Raw genomic sequence first — 20,741 nt, forward strand, 5'->3', positions numbered from 1 at the left:
TTCAATTTTGACCCCCCAAAAAAAGAAAAAATTCTACAGTATTACAATGAAATCAGTCAATAATTTAATCGGATGCTATAAGAAAATTAATTTAACATGGTGTATTCTATTTGAAATTTACAACTTAATCAATAAAAATCATCAATATAATAACTTTTTATATATTATTATATAGATATTTGATTGAATTGGTTTTTTAAGCACTAAATTTGATAACTGATATAATTTAATTGAATTTTATAATTTTTAATTTCATAATTTTTAATCAAAATTTATTAAATTAATCGAATAAAATTGAATTAGATTGGATTAGACTGTTCGGTTCCATTGCATTTATATTTTTAAATACCCCTAATTATTATTAGAAGTGGACATTTTCTATCACCAAATAATAATAATAATATTCAAAATAAAACAAAAGGACATTATAATGAGGAAACTTGTGGATTGAATGTTTGATATAACCTTTTTATTTTATCAAACAAGATAAAAGTGATTGACCAATAAAACAAGATTAAAGTGATATTATTAACCAACAAAAAATAATAAAAGATTAAAGCGACCTTAATGATTGGAATTATAAGTCCAAACTGGGTGACTTAACTCAACGTGGTGTAATTTGATTTTCTCTTTTTTTTTTTTCCTCGAATTTTGATGCATATCCATTCCAAATAATGCAGCAACACTCGTCATTATCATATCTTAAATTTAACTTATAAGGCCACAAAAACCATCAACACAAATCAAGTAATTTTAACCAACAACCCAAATAAAAGTATTCACCAAAAGAAAAAATAATAATAATAATAATAATAAAACAAAAATTAAATGGTGAAAAAAAATATTTAAAAATCTTTGATAGATTCTGAAATTTGATGGCAATAGCCCATGATTTAACTTCTAACGTTTAAGAAGAAAAAGCTACATCAAAACAAAATACAAAAGATTACAAGAAAATTGAATTAAAATAAAAAACTTCAAAAAAAAGAAAAAAAGAAAAAAAGTGCGGCAAGAGTGAGAGAGTGTGAGTAGAAGTAGAGCAACCGCAAACAGGTAGGACTCATCTGGCCAGCTGGCAAAACATCTACTTCTTTGGCAAACCAGCCAATGCCCACCTGCCAACCACTACATCCCCCAAACCCAAGTTCCCCTTCAAAAGTCTTCTAATTCTTAGCCAAAATAAATTATAAAATTAATAAAAATAAAATAAAATAAAATCAAGAATGATAGACTTTTATTTTGCGGGGAAAACAGAGCCCCCACCACCCAGCGCCATCATCAGAGGAAGATAGATAGAGAGAGAGAGAGAGAGAGAGAGAAAACGAGGGTCCTAAATTCCTAATCCAAAATCCCAAACCCTTCTTTTATGTTCCTCTTGATGCCATTGAATTGCTCAGATTCAAACACGGCACCATAAATTGTTATAAAAACAAAAATCTCTTTTAAACATATAATAAAAATAAAGATAATGCGGTCTTCGAGCTTGGCTGTTTTATGATCTGCCTCTGCCCTTTCCGGCTGCTTTTCCTATTATTATTATAATTTTTTTTTTTTGAAATACCTTTTTCGTCTTCGCTGTCTTCTTCTTTTTTCTTTGTTCATGCCCTGAGATAAAAGAAAAGGAGTAAAAGGAGAAGTAATAAACGGAAATGGCTACAAGAGGAAGCAGATCAGAGAAGGTGAAGAGGATTTTTCAGCAATTCGATGCTAACCATGACGGAGGTCTCAACAGGGAGGAGATGGCAGCTCTCGTCGTAGCCGTTAATCCTAGGGTCAAGTTTAGCGATGAACAGATCAATGCCATTCTCGACGAGGTCTTCCGGACGTACGGTGAGTTCATCGACGGCGAGAAAGGTCTAACCTACGAGGGGCTTTTGCGGACATACGACGACGGTGCCGGCGACGTCGACCGTGACTTCGACGCGCTGGGGCTCGAGCTCATTTTGGACGACAAAGGGGTTTCCTTGGCGTCTGAGGCTTCATCGTCTTCGATAGTGGACGAGCGGGTCGTGGAGTCGCAGAAGAAGCAGAGGACGGCTGCTTGGGCGGTGTCGCCGAATCACGGAATCGTGTTCGACGATACGTGGAAGATTGTGGACGATTTGGAGATTTTGATAAAGAGGTTGAAGGCTAAACAAGCCAAGGATGGGAAACTGAAAGGGGACAACTTCGACGCCTACTCGGATGCTGGGTGGTCGCGGGAATTGGGGCCTTCTTCGGAGCTTTCGGACAAGAGAGTGTTCTGGGAAGAATCTGGGCACGACTATGCTGTGTTTGTGAAGGAATTGGGGGTGTTGAGGACCAGAGCTGACGGTGCTAGGTCGAGGGAAGAGGCTTTCGATGGGCACATGGCCATTGGGAGGGTTTTGTATGAGCACCAGCTGTTCAGGGAGGCCATGGTGAGTTTCAAGAGAGCTTGTGAGTTGCAACCTATCGATGTCAGGCCGCATTTTAGAGCTGGGAATTGCTTGTATGTTCTTGGCCAGTACAAAGAGGCAAAAGAGGAGTTCTTGTTAGCTCTCGAGGCAGCTGAGGCCGGAGGGAACCAGTGGGCATATTTGTTACCACAAATCTATGTGAATCTTGGGATTGCGCTTGAAGGTGAAGGTATGGTTTTAAGTGCCTGTGAGTATTATAGAGAAGCTGCAATTCTTTATCCAACTCATTTTAGAGCTTTGAAACTTCTTGGTAGTGCTCTCTTTGGTGTTGGGGAATATAGGGCGGCCGTGAAGGCCTTAGAAGAGGCCATTTTTATGAAATCAGACTACGCCGATGCGCATTGCGATTTGGCTTCTGCTTTGCATGCCATGGGGGAGGATGAGAGGGCAATTGAGGTCTTTCAGAAAGCCATTGATCTAAAACCTGGTCATATAGATGCTTTGTATAATTTGGGTGGGCTTTATATGGATTTAGGTAGGTTCCAGAGGGCTTCTGAGATGTACACTAGGGTTTTAGCTGTGTGGCCAAACCATTGGCGAGCACAGCTTAACAAGGCTGTGTCCTTGTTGGGAGCTGGAGAGACTGAGGAAGCTAAGAAAGCTCTGAAGGAAGCATTGAAAATGACCAACAGAGTGGAATTGCATGATGCCATATCACATTTGAAGCAGCTGCAGAAGAAGAAGGTGAAAGGAAATGGGGGTACGAATGGAGAGGGGGCTTTTGTCGTTGTGGAACCCTCAAAATTTAAGACAGTTGGTGAGAAGACTACGTTGAGACAGGACTTGTCCAGCGCTCTTGGAATTAGGGCTTTTCAAAGGGTTACAAGATTGAGCCGCTGTGATGTAGAGCTCGTGAAGAAGGAAATGAGTGATAAAGACGTCCCAGTGTCCTATTCTGGTAGTGGTGTTCCCGAGAGATCCATACGTAAGCCCAACTTGGAAGAAATACTCCGGAGGTTGTTAAATTTTCTAAAGCCTGAGACATTCCAGGGAGCTGTCAAAGCCATAAATGAGAGGATACTCTCTGTCTTGGATGATATGGGTTCAGGCAGGGTGGACTTGGGCATGTTTTATGCTGTTCTAGCCCCCATTTGCAATGGTCCTCCAGAAAAGCGTAAACGAATTGCATTTGATGCGCTTCTGTGGCGTCCTGTGAATGAAGGTGGTTCTCAGATTAGAAAAGCTGATGCAGCTGGATATATCAAATTGCTGAGGGCTATATATGTCCCTTCCCAGGGAGTGAGTGAGATGCTGGAAGTCCATGGAGAAACCGATGCTTCAATGGTTTCTTTTTCAGAGTTTCTTGTAATGTTCGATGACCCAGATTGGGGTTTTGGTATCATGTCCACTTTGTTGAAGCTCGAGACTGGCGATAGGAACCGCCATGGTGACCATATCTGCTCAGTTTGCCGCTATCCAATTATTGGTTCCCGCTTTAAGGAGATTAAGGCTCATTTTAGTTTATGTAACCAATGCTACAGTGATGGGAAGGTGCCTCCTACCTATAAGCAGGAAGAGTACAGATTCAAAGAATATGTAAGTGAATCCGAAGCAATGAAAGATAAATGTATGTGCTTTAGTTTGCAATCCCATAACGATCCATAGTTAGATAATTTTAAGTCTTTTTTTTTTTTTTTTTATTTTATTTCCGTCGATCCTGTATTATTCTGTGGGTTATTCTAGTTGTTTCAGTGTGAAATACGTAGTTCTTGAATGTGTTCATTGGCCGTGATGCCCTTGTATCATAAATTGTTTCAAGCGCCGCTCCAGTATCTCTGTTTGCCGATATTGTCTGTGAAAAACCTCTTTCTATTATTTTTCATAGCTCTTTGAGATGCTGTATAGTGTCAGTATCATCTATGGTCCTCCATGTAGAACTTTCCTTTTTTCCAGATGTATACATTGTAGGGCAATTGGCTTTCCATGTAGGGTTTCTTCCAATTTTACGGGACATTTAAAATTCTGCTGTATCAATATATGACCATTGAGAAGGTGGCTTTCCCCGATTTTGCAGAATACTAAATTTTTATCCTAATTTCATTTCATCTGCTGAACTTATTCTGATTGGATTTACATGCATTTTCAACATTTTTCCTATGTTTGTTTCACATTGTAGGCTTTTCTACTTAAAAAGAGCCATAATTTTTTAATGCTGTTTTCACAGTCTCAACCCTTAGAAGGTTTGGAATTCATCATCAAAAAAAATAAATAAAATAAAAAATCCTCTATGATATAAGCATATTGTCTGTGTGCGGAACCGAAGCCAACTGGTAAACCGTAAAAATCTCCTTGCCATGATAGGATGTTGACAGAGTAGGTAATTGATTAGTTCAAGTTGCAATGTTATAGTTTTTGGCCGTTACTGTTCTTTTTCCCCTTAACAAAGGACAAGTTTAATGAGTGTTGTTGAATGATGCCGACATGCTGCTTAATGTCTGGTATAAGTATAATTATCTTTCTTCTATAATGTCTATTTTGGCATCATTTCTCTCAATCTAACTTTTCTTTTTACTTACCAACCTAATGGAAACAACGGCAATCGTTTCTAGGATTCTTTATTATGTCACCTATGCAAACAAAGTCAAACAGATAAAAATCAATCCCTTCCACGCTTTTAATGAAGTTGAAGTCCACCAACCACTTTGAGTGAGAACTTGAATACATAACTATGCAGAGGTGGAGTTAGCTACTTAATTATGTGAAAATGTTGTCTATGCTGACGTGGCCACGTGGCCATATACAAATATTTTCTGCCCAAAAAAGGGAAAAGAAAGAAAGAAAATTGTTCGGATGATCGTCTTGACTCTTTATTTATATACTAATTTGGTTCTGCAGTTTGAGTAGAACAAATATGTCACGTATAAAGAGAAACAAAACAGAGTTTTATTAATTGTTTGGCAAAAAAGGCAAATTAGTTGTTGACATTATTAATATAGTCAAGGAGGAACCTGAATTTGATAGTCAGGTAAATTAAAATTCGTATAGAATTTACAAAATTTATAAAACCTTATATTACTAGTATTCAATTTTGAAAATGCATCAGTATTTGCCATATATATTTTGATTTATGAAATCTTTCCCCAAAAAAAAAATTAAAAAAGAAACTAAATAACTTATTGGGTTACAAATGCTTAATAGCTTATGTAAAATGAAATTTTAATTAAAAATGAAATAGGATTTTTTTTTTCCTTTTATCATCAGGGTTACTCGAACACTAACAAAATAAAATAAGAATTTAAGGACTTTTTTTTTAGAAAAAAAAAATAATCATAGAATGAGAAAAATATATTTTATATTCAAAACATTTGTAAATAATTTTAATAATATACCTATATAGTTCGAGTAAAATATATATATATATATATATATGTATAAAATAAATAATAAGAAAGAGTTTTTTAAAACATTTAACATTATTCATTAAAAGAATAATAAGAGTTTTCTAGCCTTGATTTTTTTGTCATTTATATAAGAAAAAGGATTAAATTCATAAATGCAGTAATTGAAAATTTTAGACAATGTTTCTAAACATGATAAATAATTAATGTGGGGACAAATAAATAAAATCATTTGATTTTTCACCCAAATAATGAGATTAATTATGATAAAAAAGAAGTAATAAGATTAATACGGTTTAATCCAGGATTGGCTCGGGCCACCCCACGTTAAATCTGCCGATTTATGGTCAACAATGATAATGAGAAAGTTCAAATTGAAATATTTTGTTTTTTTAATTTGCCTCATCCCCGTGCAAGGTTTTAATAACCATAATAAATGATGTAACTATAATAGATTATGTTAAATATAATATGTAATAATTAATTATATTTGAAAATTTATTTAAAAATTTTATTGCTAATAAATATATTTTAATTTTTTTTTTTTTTCAATTTATACTTATAAAAGTTTGCTAAGAATCAAATAATCAAATCATATAATATAATAATGTATAATAACATGCACTTTCACATTTAATATTTAATTTTATTTTATTTATCAAATAAATTAAATATATTTAACTATAGATATTTAAGTGACATCTTCCAATTATTTAAAATTTCAGTATTCAATATTTTATATATATATATATATATAAATCAGGATTTGATAATTGTTATTTACAGGGAAGAGATATATCTCAAGGCTTCCTTTTTATAATCTGGATGTGAAACTTATACTGTTCAGGGTGGCCATTCTAATTAGAGAATTTTTTTTTTTTTTTTTTCCTTTTCCTTGTTGAGCTATAAGCCATTCAACTTTTTTTCTTTTCGATAATGTAAGCTATTTAACTTAGAACTTCTAAGATGGTGGCACATTCTTTGGCTAAGCATGATTTTATCTTGTAATGAGATGTGTGTTTGGGTCGAGGAAGGACCTTGTACTTGTAGCTTAATAGTTTGTGATTGAAAGATGTATCTACTCCTTCTTAATTAATAAATTAATGTTTTTTTATTAAAAAAAGAAACCCTTAAAACAATGGATTTTATATTGAAATTAGAAAACAATAACATAAATAAATTTTAATTAAATTCAAACACTCTGCCAATAAAAATTTTGGCATCTATTATCATTGGTATTCATAATCAAACTTTTTTTGGATAAAAACTAGAATCCATTTCCATTATTAATATGATAAGTATTAATTAATTGCATTTAAATTTTTTTTAACTTTTTACATTAAAAATTCAATATTTGAAAAATATTTTTTTTTTATCATGTAGAAACAAATTTGAATAGCCAATTAAAATAACACTTGGAAATATGATGATACTACGCTATCTTTTATCACTTTCATTAGTCATGTTGATATAAGTTTGATAGTTTATAATGTTACGCGTTAAAATAAAGCATATAATTCCTATAATCAAATATTTAAATCATTAATTAAATATTTCATTGATGATCACAAAGTAAAATATATGTTATCTAAACATAACCATATCTTACAATCAAACATTCATTTTCCTTCATTAAAGACCATATAAAAGAAAAGTGCCATAACCCAAACATTTATTGTGTAATAAAAAAAGATTCCTCCATGTATGCCAACACAGTTATAGCCATCATAATTAATTGGATTAAGGAATAGTCTCCAAACTCTGGATCAAAAATTACAAAAGGAATAGTTTTTCATATAAAAAATTTCACTGATTGCTATCAAAAACATCAACTATAGCCATCAAAATAGGAAAGCATAAGAAATCAATTTCCTTCCATATCACAGACCTTGTTCCTGGTTAATTTGACTTATTCTTGAACAATAAATTTTATATGCTAGTTGCATATCATAAAATAAAGTTGTTAATTCCAGCCAAAAAGAGAAAAAAAAAAAAAGAAAAAAAAAAGAAAAAAAGAGTTAATAAGAAGATATAAAAAAAATTATACCTAGTTGGGAAGTAGAAGCTCCAGATCGAACTGCTTCCTATCAAACTCAAAGAAAATAAACTAAGTTAACAAAAAAGAAAAAGAAAAAAGAAGAATGTTGAGAAAATAAAATACCATAAATCTAATGCAAAACCAACATTAAAATTAATTTTACCTTCAATTGATTGCTAACCACCCTACAAGACCTTTTGTTGTGACCAAGTTCATTGCAAAGTCCATATTTGAAAGTGAATGACCTTTTCTTTTCCTAGCTCTCATCTTCTGCTTCTTTCCTTGTAATTCTTGGTCTTCTTGGCATTTTTCTTCTAATTGGATGGCGTTCCACCTCTAGCCATATCAATTCATTGGAGATTGGATGTATCATTGACTTGTATGTTTTAGTATGCCTATATTCTAAAAAGAAAAAACTGGTGAACAATATATAAATAAAATCATGGATCACACTCACTATCACATGCTTGTAATCCTGAAAAATTGCAAAGTATCGAATACTATGTTATATATACCTATATGTAACACCCCGTCCCGAACCATGTCGGAAATTTTTGCACGTTGATCGAGGTTGACCGTTGACCGTTGATCAAAGGGTCAAAAGTTGACTTTTTGACTCGGTTGGAATTTTAGGTTGACTGAGGTACCGTTACGGAGTATACGTTGGCACGAGTTCGTAGACTGGTAGCACGTTGAAAACGGAGCTACGGTTTGAAAGTTATGAGCAAAACAAGTTGAGGTCCAAACTGTCCAAGGGGTGTCGGAGTTGACTTTTTATTCATGCAAGGTTGAGCGTTGACTCATGCATGGTTGTGAAGTGCTCATCGATACGAGTCCGTAGACTAGCGGTACGTCCGATTTGGACATGTGGTTTGAAAGTTATGGAACTGTAAAGTTTTTCAAATACTGTATTATTTTAATATTATTTTTACACGTATAACGAGGTGCCACGTGTGATTCAATGAAGGTGGCCATGTGTCACCATGGTGAAATACCACATGTCAACCATGTGAAAAAAAAAAAAAATCAAATTATTTTATTATTTTTGAATAATAATATTATTATTAATATTATTTAATTATTTCTTTTTTATTTCTTTTTCTTTTTCTTTTTCTTTTTTTTTTCTTTTTCTTTTTCTTTCCCCACGTGGGAAAACACCATTCTTTCTTTTTCTTTTTCTTTTTCTTTTTCTTTTCTTTTTTCCCTTCTTCTTCCCCGAAACACACACACACACACGCAGCTTTTCTTTCTTCTCTCTCGACCGTCCCTCTCTCTCCTGTATTTCAAATTCCGGCCACCCATAGCCCTCACGCGCCAGCCACCAAGGAAGCCCGCCACCTCGCGAGCTTGGCCACCAAGTTTCACGGCCAGCCGCCGCCGGACGCGCGCCGATCGGGCCGGAGAAGCCGCCGGCCGGCCAAGTTTCTCTCTCCTCTTTTCTTGTGTTTTTCGGCCAGCCCACTCTCAATTGAGCCTCCTATCTCCCTATTTTGGGTCCTCTGAATCCAAAAATGGCCTCCAATCCCAGAAATTCGAAGCGGTTTGCGAGATATGGGGAAGTGAACACCGGCCGAAACTTTCCGACCAAATTCCGGCCACCTCCGGCGGAATTGGGGTCGACGGAGACCGGATTGGTGATCCTCGTTCCATGAGCTTCGATTCGGTATATCATTCGACCATTTTGGTTAACGTTTGCGTTTAAGCCCCCGGGTACCGGGTATTATTTACCCGAATAAAATATTATTTTATTTGACTGTCTGTGAATTTTGTTCTAGGATCACCGGTGAGTCGTAGAATTGATCCCGTGGTGGATCTTGGATTAATTGCGTGTTCCAGGTGAATGACCCACCTTCAAAAATTATTTTGGGCAATTAATTAAATTTAATTGATATTTAATTTAGTAATTAATTATGCTCATGTGGTGTGGTTTAATTATGGTTTTAATGTGGTTTAATTTAATTTATTTGTTATGCATGAGCAATGTATGTTTCGGTATTAATTTTACGTGGTTTCAAATGTGATTTCTCGGGCATAATTGGGTTAAATATTTTATGAAAATATTTGGTTAAATTTTATAAATTATGCCCGCGGTATTTTTATGGTTGCATTTTGTATTTCGAGAAAATTGTGGTTTGTTGTTATCGCTGTTTCGTACCGGGTGATTGGATAAAATATGTGGGATGGTGTTTTGTGAAATTTTGGTATACTTCCCACGGTGGTTTTTGGAAAAACGGTACGGTTGGTTGTTTATGTTTATTTTTAGACGCACTCATACAGTATTGGTGTTCTGGTGTATGGTGTATGGACACGTGGTTTAGCACGCGGTTATTATATGGTTTAGCGTGCGGTTATTACTTCACCCGTGAGTTGCCATTGGACCGTGGGCAGGCAAGGTTATTGTTGCGCACAGCCGCCCCCCTCCTTGGCCGGGTGATGGTTTTTTTAGCAGTCGGTACTGTTGGGACGCCGAAGTGACCACTGCAGGTTTCTCTCTTTAATCTCCCGCCAGTCGGTGCTCGGGACGCTGGATATCGGAGGGCATCACCGGTATATGGTGTGGTGCGTCAGGTGTAATTGTCGGTGTAAATTGCAATTAAAGTTTAAAACCCCAAAGGTGTTCTAAAATTTATTTATTATAATTTATTACAGTTTAATTATATATTTGGGGTATTTATTTATTTAATTGTTGTTTGTTAAATTATTTAATCCCTTGATTTTCGGGAGGTATGCATACTGGGTTTTGCGAAAAGGTTTTAAAAAGGGGAACTTTTCCAACTGAGAGAATTGTAAGGGTTTTGAGAGAAATTATTATTTTCCAATTAATTATTATCTATCTACTGTATTACTGTGGTATTATATTGTATAGTAGATAGGGTCACTCACTGAGATGATTAGCATCTCACACTCTTAAATTCCGTTCCCCTAGGTCCAGGTTGGAGATGTTGATTGTCCGGGGCGAGCCCAACGTCTCAGTTCGTTGCCGAAGGTTCAAGAAGTTTTTCTTCCCTTTTTCCTCTCTATCTTATATTGTTTCCGTATCTGTCATTTTATAAATTCCGCATGTATCTGTATAATGCTCTGTATACTGTATTGGACGTGTGGTTGTTATTTATGCACTGGGTTGCCGCTGTTTTCTTTTGGAGTGCTGCAATTTGTGGAATCAATTTGTAGTTTGTGGGAGGAATAAGGGGATGTTTTTAGAAGTGTGTTTTCAGTGCAGGTAGTTTGTGGTAAGTAAATCCCTTAGGGGAGGCTCTGCCGGATTTTCCATTGGAGGGTTCGGTAGGGTTTCCCTGGGATCAGGGCTGTCTAGGGTTCCGGGGAAGGAATTCTGGACGGGTCCTGACAGTCTGTAACGGCCCAAACCACCCGCATCAGGATATTGTCCTCTTTGGCCCAGGGTTCACACCCTCTCTCCCCCCTGGCCTCAAGGTTTTGCTCACAAAACGCGTCCTGAAGGGAGAGGTATCCACAGCCTTATAAAGACCGCTTCGTGCCCCTCTCCAACCGATGTGGGATGTTACAATCCTCCCCCCTTGGGGCCCAGCGTCCTCGCTGGCACACTGATCTGGGTACTGGCTCTGATACCACTGTAACGGCCCAGACCACCCGCATCAGGATATTGTCCTCTTTGGCCCAGGGTTCACACCCTCTCTCCCCCCTGGCCTCAAGGTTTTGCTCACAAAACGCGTCCTGAAGGGAGAGGTATCCACAGCCTTATAAAGACCGCTTCGTGCCCCTCTCCAACCGATGTGGGATGTTACATATACATATCTTTACTTGATTATCTAATAAATTATTTCCCATTTCTATGAATTTAAAAAAGTAAAAAATGTATAGAATATTTTTTATTAGATAATTAAATAATCAAATTATGAAATATTTAACCTTAAAATAATTAATCCTAAAACTATAATCATGGAAAGAGATTAATTAACCGTAAAACTATAATAATGGAAAGAGGTTATTTATGGGATAAATTGATATTTATCAAGTAAAATAATTTTACGAATAGTTTTAGAGTTAATTAAATATGTCAACATTTTCAGTATTAGTAGTTAATTTTCTTATTTTTTTATTTTTTATATTTTCAGAAAATCATATATTCTAAAAAGAAAGAAAAAGGAAAAGAAAAATACTATGTTATATATATATATATATAAGTAACGGTGAACAATATATACATATATTCTAAAAAGAAAGGAATTGTGAACAATATATAAGTAAAGTCATTGATAAAAATATACAGAATATTTTTTTATTAGATAATAAAATAATCAAATTATGAGATATTTAACCCTAAAATAATTAACCCTAAAACTATAATCATGGAAAGAGGTTATTTATGGGATAAATTGATATTTATCCTCAAGTAAAGTAATTATACCAATAGTTTTAGGGTTAATTAAGTAGATCAACAATTTCCTTATTAATAGTTAGTTTTTTTATTTTATTTTTTGTTTTTTATAATTTTATATTTTCAAAAAATTATATATTCTAAAAAGAAAGGAAAACAAAAAGAAAAATACTATGTTATATATACATATAAGTAACGGTGAACAATATATACATATATCTAAAAAGAAATGAACGGTGAACAATATATAAGTAAAGTCATGGATCACATTCACTGCAACCATAATCCTAATAAGAAAAAATACAAAAATAAAAATAAAAACTAATAAAAATAACTATCGTACATGACACATATTATTATTAAAATTAAGGAAGATTAATTTATATAATATGGTAAACCAAATATTCTTCCAATGGTATGTTATCAAATTATTTATTGAATTAAAATTAAACATGTTGACCTATTTAATTGATTCTTTGAAAAATAATTAATTTTTTATTTTATATATGTTTAGGGTTTAGGGTTTAGGTTAAATATGTATTTTTGGAAGGTTTGTTTATTTATTCGTGCAGATTTAATTTAATTTTTTTGTTTTTATCTTCTTTGGAACCTGTACAAATAATTTATAAAAACTAAAATTAAATTTATTAGCTTATGTATTATTTTAATTTATAATTGATATATAAAAAAATATAAGTATAGTAACAATTAGAATTTAGAGATTACTTCTACTTTGATAAGCGATTATCCAATTAGTTAAATCTGGGATTTTTAATTTGAGAGAGTCGTTTTCAAAAAATAAGAATAAAAAATTCAGAAAGTTGAAACATATGTAGTATGATCAAATCGCAAATAGTATTCGATAATCTCCTATTTCAGTACTTAATTAAGATAAATATAATAGGCGATATCATAATATCCACATGACACATCTTACCAATTGGTTGCTATTAGAGAGTTGTCTATAGATGAATAAAAAAATTGTTTGTTCTTATTTCGAATACTTTCTACTTAAAAAATTAAGGGTACTTAATATAGGAAAATTAAGCTAAAACAACAAAAACAAACCAGAATATATTGAATATCGAAATAATTATATTAACCAACTATAAAAACAAAAATATTGTCTGCCTCAAAAAAACTACATTGTAATTTATATTAACTAAAATAAAAATATTTTTTTTTTATTTCAATCCTAATAAAAAAAGCTCAATAAGGAAAAAAAAAATAACTATAATATCTCGGACAAATACTTAATCTCCTTAAGTTGCTTCTTATTCAATGAAATTATCTCAAAGTCAGGGAATTTCGGCACCACTTGATTGCTAGAACAATCGTATTGCTCTTTCTTGCATGCCCTCGATCTGAATAATCTCTTACGTCTTCTTCTTTTTATCTTTTTCTTCTCTATCTTTTTGAAAAAATTGATAGATAAAGGTGAATTAATAATCAAGAATTCTTTGTCAGAAGCATCTTTTTCTTTTTTATCATCATGTCTTCATTCAGCATCTTAAATTTTAATCGAAAATCGATAGCATGGCTCATGTCCATGCTTATGATAAACATGATCATGTTTAAGATCCATAAAAAAAAAATGGAATTAAAGAATAAAAACAAAAAAAATAAATAAATTTGAACAACTAAAACATAATATGAAAGACTAAAAACTAATAAAATATTGAATACCGAAATTTTAAATAACCGGGAGGTGTCACTTATATATTTATAGTTAAATATGTCTAACTTATTTGGTAAATAAAATAAAATAAAATATTAAATGTGAAAGTGCATATTACTATACATCATTATAATATATATTAGATCATAAATAGGCTATAATTCCATTATTATTTATCATATTGTGAAGTCTCATATCGGTTGGAAAGGGAAACGAAACACTCCTTATAAGTGGGTGTGGATATATTTTCCTTACAAGGCCTTTTAAAACCTTGAGGGCTGCATTGTAAGAGGATTTTCCAGTCCCAAAAAGGACAAAATTGAATTGTGGGTGGTCTGGGCTGTTACAGTTGGTATTAGAGCCAGTACCCGGATCGATGTGCCAGCGAGGATGCTGGGTCTCAAGGGGGAAGGATTGTGAAGTCCCACATCAGTTTGAAAGGGAAACGAAACACTCTTTATAAGTGAGTGTGAATACTTTTCCCTTGCGAGGCCTTTTAAAACCTTGAGGGCTGGATTGTAAGAGGATTTCTCAGTCTCAAAGAGGACAATATCGCATGTAGGTGATCTGGACTGTTACAATATAATATATAATTAGCCAAAAAAGCCAGACTGTTACAATATAATATATAATTAGCCAAAGAAGCCACGATATCATCTAAAAAAGAAGGTAATATATAATTCCGACACCACTTAATAGAGGGAAATATTATATTATATAATATTATTATAATAATTATAATAATAATAATATATATAATTTTAAAAGGATAAAAATATATATTTGGTAAATAAGATAAAATGAAATGTTTTAATTATTTGAAATTTATTTTAAAGTTATTACCATATGTAGTAATATCAATTGTTTGATAATTATGGAAAGTTATTTCGAAAATTAATTTTATATATATTTAGTTATATTTATACATGGTAAGATAATGAATATAATAAATAAAATAAAAATGGTGCTTTTAGAGGGAATTTAGATAAAGGATATTCTAACACGTATCGGATATGGTTCTTCTTTTATATATTATATAGATTAGTTTTGATACAGTTTGTTTTATGTCAGAAAAAAGAATCATTAGTTAATTATAAACAACATATGAACAAAGTTCAAAAAATCGATATCGATGGAAATATCGAGAGTTTAAAATACGAAAATTTATATGGGAATATCGGAAAATATCCAATATCGATAAAAAATTATGGAAATTTGTTTTAAAAAGTGGAAATTTTTATTGAAACTTTAGAATTAGTTTATTTAATCCATTAATTATCAAATTGATTATAAAACTTGCTAAATACTGAATGGATGTTATATTCTTCTTAGTGAATTAATTTATAATAAGCATTAATAACCATAGATGAATTATTATTAATAAAAATAAATCAAAAAATACATATATGATAAAATTATTTATTAACTAAAATATATAAAACGATTATTACAATTGTAGTGTAGTTCATAAACGTTATCTTAATACCACATAGAACTTCTTGGTGGTTGAAAATCATCGGTTTCTTTCTCATTTTGATTTTGAAATATGAAATGTGAGAAGTAGTTATGAAAAGATGTATCTCCGTGATAATTTTGTATATAATTATTAATATACCAACCATATGGATCTTACATTATTGGTTGACTATATGCATAACTACTACTCTCTGATGGTTGAGCTTGAGATAGTACCCATGAGTTGCTATTTGATGACATTCCATACATATCCATTGAATAAGGATTATAAAAATGACTTCCAACCCTCATAGATCCAAAATTTGTAAAAATTGAATTTTCTTCTTGTTGTGATATCTCCATTATAGATTTTTCTTTACGTATATAGTCTTTTCCAACAGCACCGAATCATTGACCTGCATCTCTACTCTCATGATCTTCATTTTGTGTTGCATGTGTGTAATATTGTTCACCAATAAATGGGCTTAATCCAACTTCTTGACTTGGTGATTCCCTTTGGCCACTATCTCTTCTAACTTCTAATTCATATAATTTATTGAAGTTATCTTCATCAGCACTGGAGCTAAAGTCACTACTAAGAGTCTCAAATTGTGAATGTGTACCACCTGATTGAGCTGAAGCACTAGTAGTTCTAGTTGGCTTTCCCATAAGCCTTTGAAATGAATCACCACTACTAGAATTTACTTCTTCAGCAATCACTTTTTTAATATTTATTCCCTCTTTTTCAACTTGTTAAGCAATCTTTAGATCAGGATTCCCTTCATGATCATCTAAATAAACATCTCTAATCCATTGGTACATTTGATTGCCCTCTTCATCATCATCTTCCATTATAGTTTCAAATATTAAGATTTCCAAGGTTCAAAAATATAATCTACAATCTTTATATTTTTGTTTTATTGATATTCAATAAATAAATAAAACTTATTAATATTATTTAATTTAATTCATTCTATTTTGTTTATATCACTAAATGTCTAAAAAGTAATTAAATGGTAAAAAAAATTATCAATGAATTTGATTTGATAAAAAGTTTTATTAAATATCAATAATATTTATGAATTTTTTTTAAAAAAAAATTAAAAAATATTTGATATTTTTGAAATTTCAGTGGAAATTTCATATGGAAGTTATAGATTTTTTAACCAAATCATTAAGGATTTGATATAGATATTTTATGAAAATTTCCATAGAAATTTCAATGGATATTATGAAAATTCTATCAATTTTCATATCAAACTTAAATTTTATTTCAACTCTTTCGAAAAATAAAAATATCGAAAAAATATCGGATATTTTAAACTTGCGTATGAGCAAGATCTATCAATTTAAATTATTTCAATTGGATCATTTAATTGTTTCTCCTTTCCACGAAACATAATCTATTAATACTTAAGTTTTTTTTTAGCTGAAACTATTAATATGTAAGTTAATAGCTCCAAATGTAAGTTAATAGCTCCAAATCTTCTTAGGTACACTGTGTAATCATACCACACATTAACATGTGTCGAAATCCCATTAACCACCGCTATTGATACTTGGTATCGTTACTAAAGAAATTAAAAATTGCTTGACAAAACACAAAGAAATTGATTTGTGTGGTCACTACTTATTTCATTCTACTATCCCACAAGTCACGCTACAATAGGTTGCTGCATAAAAGGGTTTTGGTGAAACAGCCAATGAAATATCTAAGTGTTGGACCAAGAGCGTACAAAGATGTAATTAAAATTTATTTATATCATACGACATCTGTGTTTTAGTACTTATCGACTCTCACTCTGCCAGCAGAGTTATCATCAAGCAGAAAGAAAAAGATTTGTATACTGTCGCAAGCACTGCTTGAGAAGGATATTTATATAGAAATCCATTATGTAAAAAACAGAAAGTGAAAATTTCAATGAGGATATTGAACTTCAACACTTCAAAACGGAAATGAACTCATTTCTAATCACGGCACAATTAATCGCTAATTTGTGGAAAAACCACGTACATGCAAGAAACATGGTATGTCATCCATGGCGTGTGAAAGGAAAGGATTTGTTTAATTTCAAACACTACTACCTAGTCTTTTTAGATAAATACATTTGCAAAGTCCAACTGCTCATAAAAATAGCTATAAAATTAGCGACAAATTTGTTGAACTTGCAATATTAATTTTAAGGTTGCGGAGAAGGGCTTCAAGTGCAGAATACAAAGTCAGAGAGAAATAAATGGCAGGTAGCTCAGTTAAGCGTGCATTTTGTGTGATAATGGTGATTATAGTGACAAGGGTGGCTACAGAAGCAACAGCAAGGCTGCCATTGATAACTATATCACCATCAACCTTGCCCTCATCTCTTCAGAAAGGTGAATACTACTTGGTAAGTTCAGAAGTTCTGGACGACTACGGCCTTTGGGATCCCACTCCCAGTTATGGTGGAGGTGATATGGCTCCCATACCCCATGGAGAAGTAGATTAATCATGCTCTTCCACTTCTCTACCAATAATGGTGTTACAGTTTCAATATCAGTTATTATTATTATTATTATTACTATTTTCAATAGTTCAGTTTTTGGTCGTGTTTATCTACTATATAAATGTATGTGTAAATTTCTTCAAGCTACTACCATAATAAGAAGAAAAGGTTGAAGTGGACAAAGCATTAATTGTTTATGCTTCATCAAAAGCCCAAATTATATTGTGTGGCAATCAGGAACCAAATAACAAAATTAGTTAATCCAGATAGAAATTATAATGAATCACAATAGAAAAGTAAATAAATAAAAAGCAGTTGTTGGACTATAAGAATTTCACATAATACAATGAAAAGGGGATCCCACAATGACTTGGCAACTCTTACATATGCACTAACAAAAATTCAAATTAACTGCAAAAACCAGAGCAATTACAATTAATTCTTATCCAGCATACTTAAGCAAGACGAATGGAAGATGGCCCGGATATAGCAGCAATTCTCTGAGCATGTTGTGCTTCACCCCTGTAAAGCTCCTTCATTTCTTTTTTCGCACGTCGTGCTTCACGCCTTTCCATCTTTACAGCAGCCTGTACGCAGAAAACGTTGTCATTAAAAAAAAAAAAAAACACAAATCGCAGAATACAGTGGTTGTTTGCAGTTTAGAACTAGCATATGCAGGAGCTTATTCTTTTACCAGTTGATTAGTTTAAGAATAATTAAATGAATGAAACAGGGAGTCAGAAGATAAACAGAAAGAAGTGAATACCTTTCGTTCCTTCTTCTCTTCCTTTGACTCCTCATTTTGTCGCGTCCTCTTCTGTTGCTCAGGTTTCACTGTAGCCTCACCTTTCACCTTTTCTACAGTTTTTCTACTGCGAGGCAAAAAGTCTATAGGTAGCTTCTCCTTTCCTTTAAGGGTTATTACATGATTGCTGGAATTTAAGGCTCCAGAAACAGTTTCAGAAAGCTTCTTCTTTCTAGTTGCTTGTGGAGCATCAATTCTACCAGGATGATTATCAAGATTCGAATATGTAGAAATTATGGTCTCACAATCCCAAACTTCCGACTCTTCACTACTTTCTTCTGCAACAACCACAACTTCATCTTGATCCTCATTCTCATACTTCTCCGCATATTCCATGCAACGGCGAATTACATGACTAGCAGAATCAAGTAGCTCTGTATTTGTAGTTTTCTCACTTGCATGTATTAAATCTGCAGGGGCCTTATATTCCTCACCAAGTTCAAAGTCATCCTTCACACGATCATCAAGGGAGTGTTTGAGCTTCTCTGCAAGGAATTCATCTTCATCAGCTATATAACCATAGTCATCATCCTCATCATCAGTACCATATTCCTGGCGCTCCAGCTGTAATGGAAATACAGTAAGACAAAACTATCTCGTGGGCAATAAGCAACGAATACATAGCAAAAATATGATCAAAGATTCCTATAGAAATAGTACACACTACTTGGTATGACACTACGCCAAAAACATAAAAAAACTATGTTTTTCGCTATCTCAAGGCCTCCTAAGATGCTGCAAACTTGCAATATTGTTATTCATTCAAGGCCACATCGATTACTACCAGGAGGAAATAAAAGAATTCTTAATTATAAGGTAAACCATTTGAAATACACGCATGAAAGTTTCGAATTCTTCATAAAAGCAAGAATGTGCTATCCACAAAACAACCCAAAGAATCTAAATCAGGAAAAAACAACTTATAATAACTCACTAAATCAAATTGCTCATCCAAAAGTCGACGAACACGTGGCTTTTCAAGAACAGAATCATTGCGTCGCTTTTCAGCATTGCTAACTCCATCTCTGAGGATGTTGTCAGCTTGATCAAAAGTATCAGCTTCATCATCAATCGCATGTTTGGACAGAGATTGCTCATTTAAACTTAACCTCTGATTTGTACATACACCCTCCTCTGCATTTGCCTGAACAACAAAGTCCTCTTCCAAGTCCTCAACATCAGAAGCAAACCGCGAGGCATCACTATCATCAAGCAATGCAGCCACTTCTACATCAATAGGTCTCTGAACCCTCAACCCAAGCGTCTTCGATGCCACACTGTATATGGACTTTACATCGGGATCACCGTCAACATCGGAAATATGCAACCTTGAAGCATCATATGCCTGAAAAACAACCAACCAATTCTTCTTAATTTTAATTAATTAAAAAACCAAAAAAAGCCCGCACCATTCATTCAACATTAATCGCATCAATCAAATGATTTTCTGCCAATTTTCTGAACAACCAAACAACACAAAACTGAGTAAATAAAAAACCAACCTTGACATCACGGGGAAGCTGATCGAGCTTTGCCTTGGGATTCTGATAAAAAGCGGAACCACCTCCGGTATTCTTAATCTCCCTTAAATGGGCCAAGTAATTGTAACCATCATCAGGAAAGCCCAATTCCAAAATCTCCTTCCTCACGTGCTCAGGCAGAGAGTGGTCCACCGACCGTGCTAGGCTCCCAGAAACGAGGTCATCGTCCTCTCCGTCGTCGTAATCGTTCGGGGCGTCGTCGAATATCGAATTGGGATCGTCCTCGCCACCAACAGTGCCGGAGAGCTGGGCATTGTCGTCGGGAAATAAAGCATCGACAGAGTAAGAGCTGTTGTCGACTCGAACGAAGACTCGGTCGCTTCCGGGCGTGCCGTCGTAGTTGGGGTCGGATGAGTCGCGTGCGAGTAATTGGAAAGTTGCGGATTTCTTCTTGTCAATGAATTTCTTCTTCTTCCCCATTTAGTTAAGAGTTAGAGACAAAGACGACCTAAGAGGGGTTGAAAGTCTGGGAATTTCAAGGAGCTCCTAGAGAAACTTGGATCGAGATTCTGGAAGTCGGAGCGCAGTGTGCCAAAAATAATTGCATAAACCCCTTCTACTGTAATTCTATAAAACCCTAGCCTCTTTTGAAATTTTTTTAAAAAACATAA

At 33.5% G+C, this 20,741-nt stretch overlaps 2 protein-coding genes and 1 long non-coding RNA gene across 3 annotated transcripts; 2 read left to right on the forward strand and 1 right to left on the reverse strand.

Annotated features, from left to right (window-relative positions):
• Positions 1–1,212: 1,212 nt before the first annotated feature.
• Positions 1,213–4,444, forward strand: LOC107420396 (uncharacterized TPR repeat-containing protein At1g05150). The gene has a single exon (XM_016029343.4). The coding sequence runs from the start codon at positions 1,650–1,652 to the stop codon at positions 4,041–4,043; it is 2,394 nt and encodes a 797-aa protein (XP_015884829.1). The 5' UTR covers positions 1,213–1,649; the 3' UTR covers positions 4,044–4,444.
• A 4,525-nt stretch (positions 4,445–8,969) lies between these two features.
• Positions 8,970–11,630, forward strand: LOC132803689 (uncharacterized). The gene is made up of 2 exons (XR_009638914.1): positions 8,970–9,477; positions 9,590–11,630. It is a non-coding gene; the product is annotated as an uncharacterized LOC132803689 (long non-coding RNA).
• Positions 11,631–18,063: 6,433 nt separating this feature from the next.
• LOC107420371 (uncharacterized) lies at positions 18,064–20,712 on the reverse strand. Its single transcript, XM_016029307.4, has 4 exons — positions 20,092–20,712; positions 19,524–19,934; positions 18,551–19,153; positions 18,064–18,371 (listed from the first exon to the last, which is right to left on the reverse strand). Exons 1-4 carry the CDS (start codon positions 20,548–20,550, stop codon positions 18,240–18,242), a joined length of 1,605 nt encoding a protein of 534 aa, XP_015884793.1. The 5' UTR covers positions 20,551–20,712; the 3' UTR covers positions 18,064–18,239.
• Positions 20,713–20,741: the final 29 nt, after the last annotated feature.

Source organism: Ziziphus jujuba, chromosome 5 (genome assembly GCF_031755915.1).
Source record: "Ziziphus jujuba cultivar Dongzao chromosome 5, ASM3175591v1".
NCBI classification, from domain to species: domain Eukaryota; kingdom Viridiplantae; phylum Streptophyta; class Magnoliopsida; order Rosales; family Rhamnaceae; genus Ziziphus; species Ziziphus jujuba.